General features: G+C 52.4%; 1 protein-coding gene across 4 annotated transcripts in view; it reads right to left on the minus strand.

The window, feature by feature from the left end:
* Window positions 1-3228: 3228 nt before the first annotated feature.
* Cdc42ep4 (CDC42 effector protein 4) overlaps window positions 3229-16103 on the minus strand; it is a 24907-nt gene continuing 12032 nt past the window's right edge. For all 4 annotated transcript variants that reach the window (XM_021213301.2, XM_029546461.1, XM_029546460.1 and 1 more), the window contains exon 2: window positions 3229-6223. In XM_021213301.2, the coding sequence (XP_021068960.1) occupies window positions 5042-6121 (1080 nt within the window). In that variant the 5' untranslated portion in view covers window positions 6122-6223 and the 3' untranslated portion in view covers window positions 3229-5041. The remainder of the gene's footprint in view (window positions 6224-16103) is intronic.

The following is a 16103-nucleotide window of genomic DNA, read 5'->3' on the forward strand; positions in this document are numbered from 1 at the left end:
ACATGGGGGCGGCTGGAAGCCGGATTCGATGCTTGGATGATGCTAAGAATCCCCAGGATGCCAGGATTGTGACATCTTCCATTCCTTTCAGCTGCCCCCCCCCCCCCCCCGGATGTGGTGGGAGCCTTGGTGGAGAGAAGAGGGGAATGACTTTGAGTATAGGGGAATGCTGGGATCAAAAGTGAACCCACCCAGGAGCAGCTCAGACTAGATCTGAGGCTGTGGGCTCTGAAGGCAAAAGGCTTGCTCAATGTGCTGGTCCAGCCTGGCTGAGGTGGGGCAGACAAGGTGAGTGTGGGAAGGGAGGGCCTTTGCACTGTCTGGAGGGCAGAGCCAGCAGCCCCTTGGTGAATGAATCGTTGTGTCCCTGAAAAGCCAGAGTTGCCAGTTTCCCTTACGTGGGGCTGCCAGCGAGGCCTCTGTCATGTGCAGCCCTCTGGGCACTGGGACCTCATTCTAGGTCCGAGTGTGTAGATCACTTTTGGTGAGAGGTCCAATGGTTGCAAGAATGACTCTAGGGGCCATTCCTGGTGTGTCCTGGCTCCTCTGGTCACTAGTTGTGTGGGCCCTCCTATAAGCTCCTTCATCTTGTCATCTCATCACCATCGAGGTGGCTCAGTGGCCAAGGGTGCTTGCTTCTGCTTCGACCTGAGTTCAATCCCTGTAACCCACACAGTGGAAGGAAATACCTCTATAGGTCTGTGGCAAACATCCCTCCGGCTTCACATATTCCCTCATAAATAAATATAATGAATGTAATTAAATGTAAAAATAATGTTTAAGTGGATATGCTATACTTTCATTTCGTAAGACTGCATGACACCCGAGACCAAATACTTAAGTGGTCCTGATGTGGGTGTGTGGCAGTCACACTAACACATGCACCCCTTATCACATTAACAGGATGGGACAGGAAAAGTATGAGTCTAAGACATGGAAACAGAACACCTCGGGGCTGGGAGAGCGGGAGCATGCCTGGGGGAGGGTTGGGTCTGCGCAGGGTAGGCAGTGGACCCCCACACTGGCTTGTTATTGGGTGAGAAGCCTTTGGGAAATCTTAGCTGAGAGCTGAATTAAAATGGCAATGTCAAGTTGCCTGAGGTAGGGGAGAATCCTACAGAATATCTCTGAGACCTGGACCAGGCCCTGTGGCTCACACATGAAATTCTAGCATTCTGGAGGAGCCAAATTCAAGGTCAGCTTAAGAAAAAAACGGAATGTGACTTGCTGTGTGGAAGCCCTAGGTTTGTTGGGTACAATTCAGAGCCCAAGGTGGGGTTGGTCAAAGGAGGGCCTTGTGCCAACTGTAATTCACATTAAGGAATGCCGTGGGTCAGTGTATGTTCCTGATCAGGACATCATCACTGCAGAGACAGGAAGCAATCTGCAAGAGGTAGAAGGGGGAGAAGACAGTCCGAGAGACACTTACTTTCTTCTTCTTCTTTTTTTTTTTTTTTAAAGATTTATTTATTTACTATATGTAAGTACACTGTAGCTGTCCTCAGACACCCCAGAAGAGGGAGTCAGGGAGTCAGATCTCATTAAGGATGGTTGTGAGCCACCATGTGGTTGCTGCGATTTGAACTCTGCATCTTTGGAAGAGCAGTGGGGTGCTCTTACCCGCTGAGCCATCTCACCAGTCCTGAGACTCTCTTCTGTCTCCTCTTGGGTCTGTGGGCCCCCAGTCAGAGCCTAAGTCCCTGAAAACCTTGGTGTGACAGCTGCTACTATGTTCATAGCAGATGCTGCCAAGGTTCCTGCCTTCTCCTGGACTCCCAAGAACCCTAGGCTGGCCCTGGGTGGACAGAAGGACACACTCTCACACTGTGTCTGAGAGGAAAGGGCATCTCTTGCGCTAACACCCAAATCGTTCCTTCTTACCCCAGTCATTGAAGACAGGCTTCAGGCCAGAGGCACCCTATTCTTCTCAGGGGCTCCCCTGTGTGCCCTGCCTGGCTCTTTCTCCCTCAGGTTCACTGCCCCACCCTGCTCTTAGCTCCTCATTAAACAGGTCTCTCACTAGCTTTAATGAGCCTGTCTGGGGACAGAGACACAAAGGTGACACTCTTAATTATGCCTTTAATTGCTTCCCAGGGAGAGGATGAATAGGAAACCGGTTTTTTCCTCTTTAGGTGCTGCAGAGGTCAGGCAGAACTCAGTTCAAGAATCCCTTGAATGTCCAGAGAGAAAGCAAGGAGCCCTGCCCAGGCTATGCTTTCTTTCCTCGGAGCCATCCCAGGCTGTGGGGCTGTGGGTGTGAGGAAGGCGAGGGCTGAGATGGGAGCCAGGACTGTGGGTGGAAGGGTCACCTGGTTCCCACACCCAGGGCGGACGCACCCTGACCTCGTTTCCAGAGATGCACCCAGGGGAGGTGGTGAAGGAGCAGAGGCTGTCAGTCAGCGAGCAGAGATCTCCTGTTCCATCTCTACTCCAGCATGCGGCTTTGGGGCAGCCTTGGTGGCCCTGCAGTCTCTTTATCCAGCACGACTGGAATATGGAGACCCCCACCTGGCAGAGCACTGAGGCTGAGCCCAAAGCAAGCCATCTGGAAGCCATCTAAAGACAAATGGTAGAAAAAGGAAGGGAGCCGTTTATCTCAGCCGTCTGCCAAGGGCAATCCCAGGGGTGGCAGTATCCTGCATGATCCCTGGGGCATGAGGATAGAGCCCATCCCGGGAATACCTGGATAGTCCCCCTGCCATAGGCTCCCCCCCCCCCCCCCCAAGAGCAGTAGCCCTTCCGCTTTACAGAAAGGGCCAGAGGACAGAAAGGCTCAGTGACCAAGACCCCACATCCCCACCCGAGAACTGTCAAGGAGCAGTGGGGACGGCAGAATCCCAGAACCTGTATGTAGGGCCTGTTCAAGCAGAGGGGCACAGGAGGCTTTGTCCCTCTAAAAGGTGGGATGGCCCCAAGCAGGGAAAGAGAGGCTTCCTTGAGCCTTGTGAGGCCAGGAACCTCTGGTTGGCTGTTAACAGTTCATTTCAATGGTCTACTTGATAACATCTGAAAATCAACTGAGATGGGTGTTGGGGGTGTATCCTCTCAGAGGCAAGGGGAGGAGGGAGGGGGAGCAACATTTGGAATATAAATAAATAGAAAATAAATACAATTACCTGAGAGAAGGGCTTCTGGGCGTGCACGTGCGTGTGTGGGGGGCATGCTGAGGTAGAAAGGCCTGCCTACTATGGGCAGCACCATTCCCTATGTCAGTTCCTAGGCTGTAGAGAGAGGAGCTGAGCACCAGCATCCACTGTTCGCTCTTCTTGACTGTGGATTGGATGTGACTACCTGCTTCAAGCTCCTGTTTTTGCTGGAACTACGACTATTACCACACACACACACACTGCCCTGAAATAAGACCCCAGGAAGAAGAGTCAGACACTAGGAGTGTTAGGAGGAAATTTTAATGTTTTCTTACTGCTTTTTCAATGTCATGGAAAAAAAAATACAAAGTTTAAAGTTTAGAATCAACCAGGTAGATTTAGGAGAAGGGTGTGTGTGTGTGTTGTGTGTGTACTGCTGGCCAGAGGCACAGCTCTGTAGCTCAGTCAATGCCTACCTGCGTAGGAGCACCAGTCAGGGGCCCAGTGAGCACTTCAGGGTCAGAATCTAGGAGGGAGGCCTCTGGAAGTGAAGAAGCCCATGGCTGGCCACCATCTGGCCAGACTCTGCTTGTAATCTAGCTTGCTCTCTCCCCAGATTCCCACTGGCTGTGCTAGACCATGGATCTAGTCACCCTGCTCCCAGCACAGGAAAGTAATGAGCTACCATCCCTAGGGCTCAGGCCCCTGCCTCTACTCATGTTCTGGGTAGAGTTACAGGAGCTGAGCAAAACAGATTTCAGAAGAACAAAACAGCCAGGAGCGGCGGTGCATACTTGTAACCGCAGCTCCCAGAGAAAGGGAGGCTCGCTACGAGCTTGAGGCCAGCTTGGGCTAGAGAGTGAGACTGTATCTCAAAAAGCCAAAAACAAACAAACAAAAACCCACTTTCATTTCCCTGGAATTCAAATCAAATACGGTCCCATCTTGTTTCGTGTTTTTGCTAGGCCTGGCCCAGAGCCCAAGGAGAGGCCACTAACTAGCCAAAGTGCAACTCACACCCCGGGGAATAATGTATCATTTAAGCATCGAATTCCAGAACTTTCCTACACAGTCCTCCTTCAGCCACTAACAGCTATGGATGTGGGGGTTCAGGGACAAACACTGGTGGTGGCTGCCCCGCCACAGTCCAACCTGGGCAGGGTCTGTACACCCAGATTCAGGTCAGATAACAGTCACTCAGCCACCAAGACAGTCACTATTCTCCTGGCAGGGGATTTTGACAGTGCTCTATTCAGGTTTAAAACATAGTAACAAGGAACAAGCACAGCCATGGGCAGAGCCGGCCCCTTTCCTGTTCCTAGTGTCTTGAGAACCCAAGAAGCTGAGGGGTGGGGTGTTTCCCTTCTGTGCCCCATCCTGTCCTGGCCTCTGGGAAAGGCTGCGTTTAGTGTAATCGTTGAGGCTGTCCCCGTGGCTCCAGCTGAACCCCACAGAACACCAGGCTTCAGTGAGGAGCCAGGGGTGGAGGAAGGAGGAGGCCAAACATGTGAGCACCCCTGCCTCCTGCTGCATATATCTCCTGGGTAGGCACCAGACACAAGGTGAACAGAAGGGAGCCAAGTGTCCACGACCTTGGAGAGAAGACCACACCTGGCTTCCCTGTCATTGCGGCAGCAACTCAAACTAACATCTGGCATCCATCTGAGGTCAGACTGGAAGCAAAGGGCCCAGAAGAGAATGGCTTCCTGCTGGGACTCGGATCCATCCCAGGCTGGTGCAGTAAGGAAGGTTAGGTCAGAGTCAGGCCGCTAGGCGCCAGTACCCCTGCTACGTCCCTGGCACCCCAATCCCCGAGGTCCAGGGTCTACTCCAATGAGGCTCTTAGCTGCACCTACAGAGTAAGGTCAAAGGTCATAGTGAAGGTGGCGGAGGCAGCAGCAGGGAAAAGATGCAGCCCAGAGCTGTGGAGGCGACTTTCAACTTTCTGTCCAGCCTCAAACTCGGATCTCGTCTTCCTCCTCCTCATCCATGAAGCAGAATTCCTTGTCTGGCTGCCTTGAAGGAGCAGCTGCCACCCTGTCTGGGCCTCTGAAAGCTGGGCTGCGCTCCTCAAGGACGCCTGAGGTGTAGCTGGACAGGGAGCTGCTGTCTCGCGTGGTGTGGCTGCCCACACTGCGTGCCGAGCTGGGGCTGGGGTAGGCTACCACCGCCCATCCATCATCCTCCACAGCGTGGGGGGGCAGCATGGAGGCCTGGTCCCAGCTGGCCTTGCGTTCCTGTCTCCCTAGAGGAGGAACTACCTCCAGCACAGGGGGTGCCTGGACCATGTCGCTGGGGCCTTCCTTGTCACGGTACCCGCCAACTTCCTCCTCTTCCTCCTCCGAGCACCACTGGTCCTTGTCCATGATACTGAGAACATCTTCCAGCATGGAGGGCCCCAGGTCGATGTTGAAGGACAGGATCGACTCGGCATGCTTCAGCCCGTAGAATGAACTTTGGGCATGATGGGTAGGTCCAACTTTGGGCATGATGGTAGGTAGGTCCATCAGGTCCCCAAAGGCCTGCTCGTCAAGGAGTGGGTCAGATGAGTGGGGGCCCGTGGCCCCGTTCCGATGGGGACTCTTCGGGCCACCATCTCTAGCGTCTGCCTTCTTCACGGGGCTGGACGACAGGCTCTTGGGCAGCTTGCCCGAGTCCTTCTCGGCGGCTTCCTTCTCATTGAGCTGAGGCAGGGACATGGCATTCTTGACAAACAGTGCTGAGTCCCGCAGGGAGCCCAGCATGTCTCTCTGCTCCCGGTCCCCTCTGGTCACAGACTGGGAACGTTTACTGCCCCGGAACTTCCGGGACAGGAGGCTGAGTCTGGAGACCTGCTCTTCCAGGGACTCATCATCCGCCTCCCTGGCCTTGCTGGAGAGGAAGGAGGTGTCCCCAAAGGCATCCCCAGCCCGGCCCACGTGCATGGTGTGGCGGAAGTCACCCAGCGGGGCACTGATCATCTCGGCGGTGAGGTCCGCACGCGAGCGGCGCTTCGAGTTCACAGAGCTGGACACCAGCTGCTTGAGAATGGGCATCGTGCTGGCTGCGGGGGAGCTGGGCACTCCCAAGGCAACAGGCAGGTATTGTGTTAGATCTGAAGTCCAGCAATGCAAAGGGTAGACAGGGCAATCAGAGGGCTGTAAGCAGAGAACAGGAGGCAAAGGGTTAGTCTAGATTGGTACCCACCAAAGGTCAACCACTTAACCCCTGCTTTCCCATCAAAACTATTAGAAAAATCACCAGCAGTGAATTCCTAACTTCGTCATTTCTTCACCCATGTCTCCTAAACATGGAAGACTATTTATAAGTTGAGCTAGAGATTGGTACCAGAGACATATTTTCTCTGAAACTTGAGAGGGAAATAACCATAACCCCCCCCCCCCCCAGATCCCACCCCCATCCCTGCCTAAGCTGGAACACTGCTTGAACAAACTGCCTTAATCGGTAGTTACAGTCCTGAAGGTATTGAAGCAAGTGTGTTCCAGACAGCTGGTCTGCAGGCAAGCTCCGAGAACTTCCTGTCGTCTAACTGGAATCCCCGTAGAACACCTAAGCCTGAGTCAGAGAGAACAGAATGGGAAGGCCAAGCCCAAATGCTGGCCGTCACTTCCACACATGTAGGCAGCTGGCCGGTGTGACTCTCCCTCTGAATCAGAACTGGGATGGGTATGTAGGAACTCACAGGACCAGCTCAGCTCCCTGGCCTTCCAGCCCTCCTGGGGGGTGGGGGGTCACATACATGGAGACTCCTGCCTGTGACATCACTGTGAGGGAGGCTCCAAGCTCCGTGTAACAGGCTTCATCTCCCATCCTTTGGGAATATGAAGTTGGGGAAAACCCCTCCTGGTTTATTATTAGGGCCAGGTGACTTTACCTTGGGACGTGCAGGACCCCGGGTAACTAACTAGAAACCCAGAGGAGAGCTCAAGGAGATGCCAGGGCAGAGCATCTGGCAAGGGCTCCACTGAAGTTCTGTGCCAGTGTCCCAAGGCAGGCCCTTTCTCCCCCCCAGCAGAGCTGGGCAGGATGGAGAGAAACGGGTATAAGAATTTAATAAGCAGCATGGGCAGTGGGTGAGAGATGGGGCTGGGTCTCTCTCCAGGTGCTTGTCCCCTCCCCATCCTGCTGACAGCTGGAGTGCTAGGTCTTGTCCAGACCCACCTATCCCACCTGCAGAGCTCAGAGAGGCCCTGGAGACTTGGGTTGCTTCTGTTGCCACATGCTAGGCCATCCTGGACCACCTGTCCATGATGGTTGCTTAACTGGTCTTCCTGGCATTTTTTTTTTTTTTTTGGTTTTTAAACAAAGGGTTTCTCTGTGTAGCCCTGGCTGTCCTGGAACTCACTTTGTAGACCAGGCTGGCCTCGAACTCAGAAATACGCCTGCCTCTGCCTCCCAAGTGCTGGGATTAAAGGTGTGCGCCACCACGCCCGGCTCTTTCCCTACATTCTATAATTCCATGTCAAACAGCCACCATCCAGTCTGATGCCCACCCCCACCAGAGAGAGTGGATGCCCCTAACCACCCCCAAGCAATCACCCTGCTGGTTTCAGAGCAAACACCAAGGGGAGCCAGGGAGAACCCCAAGCCAAATGTGGAGGTTCTTTAGCCTAAAACATAAAAGGGCTGGGGAGATGGCTCAGTGGGTAAAACGTGTGCCACTCAAGCGTGAGGACTGAGTCACAGATGCTCAGAACCCATTAGGCTAGATGTACCTGCATCCCAGCAGTCCTACAGAGACAGGAGGCAGAGAGAGAATCCACAGAAGCTTGTGGGCTAGCTAGCCAGGCTGGCCTACACCATGGCTAACAGAGACCTGTCTGGAACAAGATGGAAGGGTAGGTGGGAGGTAGTCCTTCAACCTTCATACACAGACTGCGGTGTGATGTGTGTTTGATTTTTTTTTTTTTTTAAATGTGTGGGGGTCTTTTGCCTGCATGTATATCTGGGTACCACATGCATGCAGTGCCTGTGGAGGCCAGAAGAGGGTGTTGTATCCCCTGCAACTGGAGTTGCAGCTGTGAGCCACTAAGTCCTGGAACTCAAACCTGGGTCTTCTGGAAGAAGAGCCAGTGCTCTTAACTGCTGGGCCATCCCTCCAGCTCCCTGCCCCCTAGTTAAGAAGAAAAGAAAAACAAAAAAAAAAAGGTAAAGAAGCAAGGGAGGCCTGGTCTCTATGACCACAAAGGCGATCCAGGAGGGTGAGATGCCTCAGAGTGCTGGAGGGACACCAGGCTGCTCTTCCATCTTACAGGAGAGCCAGCGGGATCACTGAAGTGCTGACTCAGCCTCAGCTGGGTTCACACCCCAGTGAGCCATGCCAGCCCAGGGCGGGCACCTCTGAGGCTTTTTTCTGATTCTGGGTCCTTAACTAGAGCGCTGTTCACTGCCTCTATGGAGTGCCCTCCCTACCCAGGGAAGGAGGGAACCTTCCATATTCTAAAAACAGTCGTGTTATTCTAGCATGGCCTGAGGATGCTCGGGGCCAAACAAATCATTTTTCAACTATGGGTGGTGTTGGCTGAGTGCTAGAACATTCATAGCATCCCTGGCTCTGCTGTTAGACACCAACAGCATCCATTCCCTGCATCCTCCACTGGCCTCTGCTGTTAGATGCCAACAGCATCCATTCCCTGCATCCTCCACTGGCCTCTGCTGTTAGATGCCAACATCTATTCCCTGCATCCTCCACTCAACGGCATCTCAGGTGGCCAGGGCACGCATTCTCCATATTTTCCGGAAGGCAAAACTGAGAAATGCTTTCCTAGGGTAAGATCACACGAAACAGGAAACAGGGACATGAGCACGTAGAGGCCAGAGGGGAACCCAAGATCATACCGACTTGTGAAAAGGCTTTAAAAGTCCAGAAATCCCCCTCAAGACCTTGGAAGCTTGCCCATACTGTGGTTTTCCATCTGAAATGCTCATTATAAAGAAAAGGAAGAAGAACCACAGGCTCAGCAGCCCAGGATTCTCCAGAAGTGTCCCCATGGCCACCCAGATGGACCAAGGACCCAGCCCATGACAGTTAGAAGGAATGGTGAATCCATCATCACTCTGTTAGTGAGCTCCAATCCTAGCACTACTTTGCCAGTGGAGATATAAAAAAAAAAAAAAAAAAAATTGGGGATAGAAGTGACACGCAGTGACAATCACTGTGGCACTCCATATTCGCGCATGCCATCCTAGGCCAGACCTCTCGTGCCCCTCCCCCTCTGCCTCCGGAAGAACAGTGATAGGTCTACGAAATGCCACCCACTTTCTGTGATTTTGGTCCTGAGGCTGGATATAGGCTGCATGGCTTGTGATTAGCAATTTCCAATATCCAGCAAGAGAGCTTAGATAGAGTCCCCAGTTCTTCCACCACCCATTAGGCTGGGTGAGCCGAGGCCTCATCTGGGGTCTCGAGTTTGCGAACCTGTGACACAGCACACAGCAAGCTGCAAGGTCAATGAAAACTCAGCCAGAAAGTTGTTTGAGGTTGTTAGCGTCAAGGGCCCAAGCAACAGTGAGTCACCTAAGCTTCTAACAGACTAGGGTTAGGGATGGAGGAGATGGTCAGGGATCTTAGGGGGAAGCAGAGGGTGAGGGTCTTGTATCTAGGTGGAAGCTGAGCCTGCCAGGAGCTGGCATTGGGAGGTCTCCAGCTCACTGCCGAAAGGATCTGACCACAGGGGCTGTGGCTTTGGGAGGAGTGTTGCTAAACACCATGAGTCACCCCCAGGGGGAAGTGCCTAAAACAGGCTGCCTCATGAGGCCAGGTAGCCATCCCACCCCAGAGGCCACGTCCCACTTTCCTGGGTCAGCAGCTTGCAAGGTGGAGGGCGCCAGCACCTTCCCATAAGGCATTGTCAACAAGTCCGTCCACGCCGGGCGTGGTGGCGCACGCCTTTAATCCCAGCACTTGGGAGGCAGAGGCAGGCGGATTTCTGAGTTTGAGGCCAGCCTGGTCTACAAAGTGAGTTCCAGGACAGCCAAGGCTATACAGAGAAACCCTGTCTCGAAACCCCCCCCCCCAAAAAAAAAAAAAAGTCCGTCCACCAACTCCACACATAGTCAAGATTCTGGGCCTGTCACCACCTTCCCTGGCAAGATGAACGGTGAACAATACCTTCCCAGACTGGCCAGCAGACTGACAAACAGACAAAACAGGTCAGACTACATCAATGTATCCCACTCCAAATGTCCAGTGGCCTGTCCCTGGCATCTCAGCCTTAGGTGGGCACCAGAGGTACGCTCTCCTGAGACAGCCAGGCAGGCAGGCCTCTCCCTCTGCAGCTGACTGGAGGCTCACCCCAGTCAATCTACAGAGTTATGTATGCTTCATCAACCACTGCCCAGGGCAGCCACACCCAGCCACACTTCCCTGGTTCTTGAGACCAGCACTAGGCAATGAGGTTGGATAGAAGAAGGCATTGGATGCACAGAAACTTTGGCCATTAGTTCAGACTGGCTGTAAGTGGTTTCGTTTACCCTTCACTCACTCATTCAGTTACTGTGATACTGTAGAGCCCACAGTATCCATAGAGCCAGCCAGCCAGCCCTCTGTGCTTACAAGAGTTCCTTCTATACTGTAAGATTCAGCCAGTCACAGTTAGAAAGCCTTCTGCACAGGAGGAATTCTACAGCTCTACAAAATATGCACAGATATCTCCCTTATGATTTTTTATAAGCAAGATAGCTCAGCTCTGCCTATCAACCATTCACACAGTGTTGTGTATACAAGGAACCCAGAGCCTACTTGAGGGACACAAGAAGACATGTTCAGGTTATATGCAAACCATGCCATTTTAGACAAAGGACTCAGGGACAAATATGTGGGGTTCTGGTATCTGAAAGGGTCCCAGAAAGCAATCACCATGAACATATTGAGGGATGACTGTATTCTTCTAGGCTGTGACAGAACATTACCATTCCCTAGGTACAGCCGACAGAGAGTTAGGGGTGGGGCGGGGTGGGAGTGTGATGTAAAGAGGCGACCAGGTGGTGGAAGTGGGGGTCCTGGAGGAGGGTCTTCTGAGGAAGGGGCACTGTGAACTGAGCAATGAGCAACCAGGAGGCAGCTGTGTCAAACCCTGGCTTGCAGGAAACGCACGACATTTCTGGGATGGGAACATGCTTGGAGTATTTAAGGGAAAGAACCAAAAATCCACATGCTCAGAGGACAGGCCAGGTGAGTGTGTGAGTGTGTGAGTGTGTGAGTGTGTGTGTGTGTGTGTGTGTATGTGTGTGTGTGTTCGTGCACGCGCTGAAATGTAAACCAACAACCTTGGGAAGTTCCTGGTGGCGAATGACCTGGAAGCCATGGGGGAGGGGAGACAAATCCAGTCAGGATATCATTTTCTGGAGTTTGCGGCAAGGAGGAGGTGAGACCTGAGTGTGGCTGGGGGGGGAGAGTATGCTTGTACTCCCATAAGTCAGGCAGAGGCGGTGGAGGGGTGGGGGTTGGTGAGATGGGGGGGGGGGGGGGGACATAGGGGGAAGACATCCTGGGAGTGTTTCAGGGTTGTGGCCAATAGGAGTGGAGATGTCCCAGTAGTAGATCAAAGGGCAGCTTCCATGGGGACAGGGACCCTTTCCCAGAACTGAGTCACACATACCTCTCTCCACAGGGCCGACACTGGACCTGCCCCTAGGCAGACCTTAACTCCGTCCAAGTGTCCAGTGTTAATACTTTTTACATCAGGACAGGAAAACCAGCCTGCCGCAGGCCACATCTCTCCCAAAGGAGCGCTCCGCCTTTTGTCGGCAGGGAAAGATCTGGTATTTTCTGGAACACTCACTAGCCTTTATGAAACTTTTAAAAAGTTGCGGGGTGCTAGGGTCAGCCGAGGGACAGCAAAGCTATGGCAGCTTTGACACATTGTTAGGAGGAGGAGGAGTTTCTATAAGGGTGTGTGCTGGGATTAGAGATGCAGGAAACTGGTATATCTGAAAGTCTGCTGCTTATACAAGGAACTTGGGATGTACTAGTTTAAGATACCCTCTGGTCTGAACAGCCACAATTCCAACACATGAAAGCCGGAGACAGAACCATGAACAATCATCAAGACCCCCCACTTCTCAACCTATGACAGACAAACATCTCTAAAATACCTGGGCAGGGTAAGGAATCAAGTTCTGAGAGACAGGAATGCCATATTTGGGGACTCTGCCCAGACCACGGGTTGACGTCATGGTTAGTTCTCTCTCTAGGTCACTGCTAAAACAGTGATGCAGTGTCCAAAGTATGGAGGTGCCATGGAAAAACACCCCCCTAAGATGTCCTTTAGTGTATGCATGTGTGCACAATTCTTGTTTTTTGTGGGGGGGGGGGGGCACGGTCTCACTATGTAGTTTTGGCTGTTCTAGAATTCACTCTGTAGACCAGGCTGGCTTTGAACTCGCAGATCCACCTGCCTCTGTCTCCCATCTGTGATGATGAAAGGTGAATGCTAACCATGCTGGCACAGGGTTCCTGTAGGTTATGTGCCAACTACCAACCATGCAGTCCTTAAAGAAGTTTCAGTTTTTTGTCTTTTAAGAAAATAAAATCAATAGATGGCCAGCTCTCTAAATCTGCGGATTCTCCATCTGTCAAAAGAAAAGCGCTCAGAACCAGGCTGGGGTGAGAACTCAGTGGAGCAGGTAAAGCATGTACTGCCCACAAGGATCTGAGTTTGATCCTTGACCACACAGATCATACAGAGATGGGAAAAAACGGGGTGGGGGTGGAGATCCCTGGTCAGCCAGCTTTAGTGAGAGATCCTATCTTCTAAAGTAAGGTGGGGGCTGGAGCAGTGGCTTAGCAGTTAACAGCATTGGCTGAGTTTGATTTCTAGCCCCCACATAGTGGCTCTGTAACTCTAGTCCCAGGGGATACCCAGGGGATACAATCCCGTCTTCTGGCCTCTGCAGGCACCAGGCATGCATATGGTATGTTTATAACTAACTATGCATACAAAACACTCATACATATTAAGTAAATACATCTAAAAAGCAATATTTTAAAAAGTAACATGCAGGACTGGAAGGACGGCTCAGTTGGTAAAGCACCCGCGGTACAACCTGGCAACACGAGAGAAGCCCGTCACCCCAGGAACATGGAAGGAGAACCAGCTTCACACAGTTGTCTTCTGACCTCTACACATGCTCTATGACAAGTGCATGCCCCCCCCCTCCATCCAAGCAACCATCATGGACAGACTAATACACTAGTAACGTCAATCTCTAGTCTCCACACACATGTGCAGGCAGGCAAAGCACCCCCTACCACTACACATACACACACACTGAACATGTACAACCCCAACCCCATCTTCACTCCCTAAACAACCTAATGCAACTGCTTTCATAGCATCTACATCACACTGGAATGTGGAACTCTAGTGATGGTTTAACGTGCCCCAGGAGATGGATACGCACACATCACATTGTGCCATCTCACGGAAGGGTCTTGAGCTTCGGTGGAATTTGGTGTCCCAGGGGGACCTGGAACCAATCCACTATAGACATGAACGGACAGCTGTGATGGCTCTAGTATGTCCTTCCCACACACCAGTGGATTGTCATGTAGCCCGGGGTAGGAGTAGGTGTTGAAATGTGGTGGGCTGGGGTCACAGAGATGCTCCAACTCAGTGGCCTGGACAAGGCTTAGGGTTGGGGTGGGGCAGTGAGGGATAAGGAGAGGTGACTTACCAAAGGTCATGGAGTTTGAGGGACCCAGATGGTAAATTTTCCCCAAGTAACACCTGCAGTGACATCACTGCCAAGACTGAGGTCAACCCTGCCGGTCTCTTCCATCATCTTGCCCAATGTAAGAGCCAAAAAAGGTTAGGAGGAATAAAGAGGGTGGGTAGGGGTGGGTGGGACACATTTCACAAGGCAGGGAGAGTCACAGCACCTGGATCCCAAGAACTACTTACATCCTAATGACCTTAGGACAGGGTGGCCAAGGGGCACCCACAACTCTGAGAGCTGAGGAGCTGAGGCAGGGGGATGGCAAGTTTAAGACCTGCCTGAGCCACAGAGTACTTCAGCCTCCTCCACACCTACAAACAGAGCTGGTGGAACTGTGTCAACGGAGAAGTCCCAAATGCGTGGATATTTATCAGCAAAGCCTTAGCCACAACAACACATGCTGGCTGGGAGAACCAGATGCTGGGCAGTAAGGGGCGGCCTTGCAGGCAGAGGCAAGTGGCTCCGAGTTTGAGGCCAGCCTGGTCTACACAGTGAGATCCAGTCTTTAAAAAGAGGTTCCCTGGTGTGGTGGGGGCTGGGGGAAGGGGAGCAGGGTGGGTGCGTGTTCCTGTGCACGTGCACGTGTGTGTCTATTTTGTGCACGTGTGCCATGGCTCACTAACAAAGGACAACTTAAAGGGGCCAGTTCTCTCCTTCCACCACCTATGATCCAGAGATGCAGGTTTTTTGAGCCTGCTAGCAGGTGCCCTATCCCCCCACCCTTTATAAACAGGGCTTCTAGGGGCCAATCGCAGGGCCCCGTCCTTCCACGTTACCAGCTGAACTATTTCCCCTGCCTCTCCTCCCGGAAAGTTCCCTTTAATGTGGTAAAGCTGCTTTTAATAATAATAATAATAATAAATCCCAAAGCATCAAAAGCTTAAGGAAAAGACTTTAATTTCAAAACAGCTTAAAACTCTCCACTTGTCAGGGCTCAGCACCTACAAGAACAAGATGTCAGCCGGGGCTAGCGGGGCTCTGCACATTGCCAGGCTCTCTCCCCCAGACATCTGTCCCTCCTCCCTCCCCCAGGCCACCCCCAAGAGTCATGTTTATGTTAAGTGTCTGGGAGGTAGGAGTGGACACTCTCGAGAGATTTGAATGCTGGAGAGAAGGCAGCAGGTTAAGAACCCTGAGGGCCTGGGTTCAATTCCCAGCACCCACATGGTTGTTCACATCTGTAATTTCAGTCCCAGGAGATCTAATGCTCTCTTCTGGGCTCTACAGTACTGACTGCACTTACATGCATGCACGTAAAACACCCATCCCCATAAGATAAAAGCAAGATAACTCTGTGACTATAGACCCATAGTCCTAAGCCAGATTCAACAGACTCATTCCCAGATCTGTAGAGACTGATCACCTGTCCCCACCCCCAGCCCCCACTTCTCACCCCCACAGAGAGAACACTAGCAGCTGCTTCCTGGTGCTCCAGCTTTCTTCTTGGCCAAGCAGGTGACTCGGAACAACCACGCCCACCCAACAGAGACTGGCCTTCAGCCAGTGTCACAGGGAACTTGGAGCTGGAAGTCAGCCAGCCACCCACAGGACAGTGGGATCTAGTCAAGAGGCACTCCAGACAGGTGAGAGCTTGGGTTTTTACTCCTTCCACACTCCCAGCTCGGCCACTCTAATACTGTGAACAAAGAGGGAAAAGGAAAGGGCAGAGGTCACTCAAGGTGCCCCCTTCAACCGGCCATGCGCAGAAAAGTTATGGCTGCCAACGACTCCCCTTTACCAGGTACCTGTGCGTCTAGCTTGGGGCTGGGAGAACAGACACGTACTCTTCTGCGCCTCAAAGCAACCACGCAGGAGGTTCTCGTGGTACATCTATTTTACAGGAAGGGGATTTGAGGCTCCAGCAGGTTAAATTTCCTCCCTCCTTCCCATATCTTCTGAACTGACTGGAGCCCATCTCTGGCAAACCCTGGCGCAGTATGTTTGGAGGGGCTGAGGAGCACAGGGTTAGAAGGGCTGTTACCCTGAAAACGACTGGGACCAGAATCCACATTACCAACTCCTTGATTAGAGGTTCGTCTCAGACGGCTGAACTTGATCTTCCCAAGGTCCTACAGAGTCCTACAGAGAAGGCAGCGGAAAGGACCCGTGTGTGAGAATGCCAAGCCAGGTGTCCCCTGGGTACTTAGGAATGGGGTCAGCACAAAGCCTAGATTCAAATCCTTCTCAAGGAAGCCCTGACCCAGGGTTGAGATGAGAGCCTCAACCTTGCCAGATCCCAGGGAGAAAGATCAGAATCCTGACAAGTTAGCTCTTTAATTCTTTGGTTTTTTTTTTTTT

The sequence above is a fragment of the Mus pahari genome, chromosome 14 (genome assembly GCF_900095145.1).
Source record: "Mus pahari chromosome 14, PAHARI_EIJ_v1.1, whole genome shotgun sequence".
Classification (NCBI taxonomy): domain Eukaryota; kingdom Metazoa; phylum Chordata; class Mammalia; order Rodentia; family Muridae; genus Mus; species Mus pahari.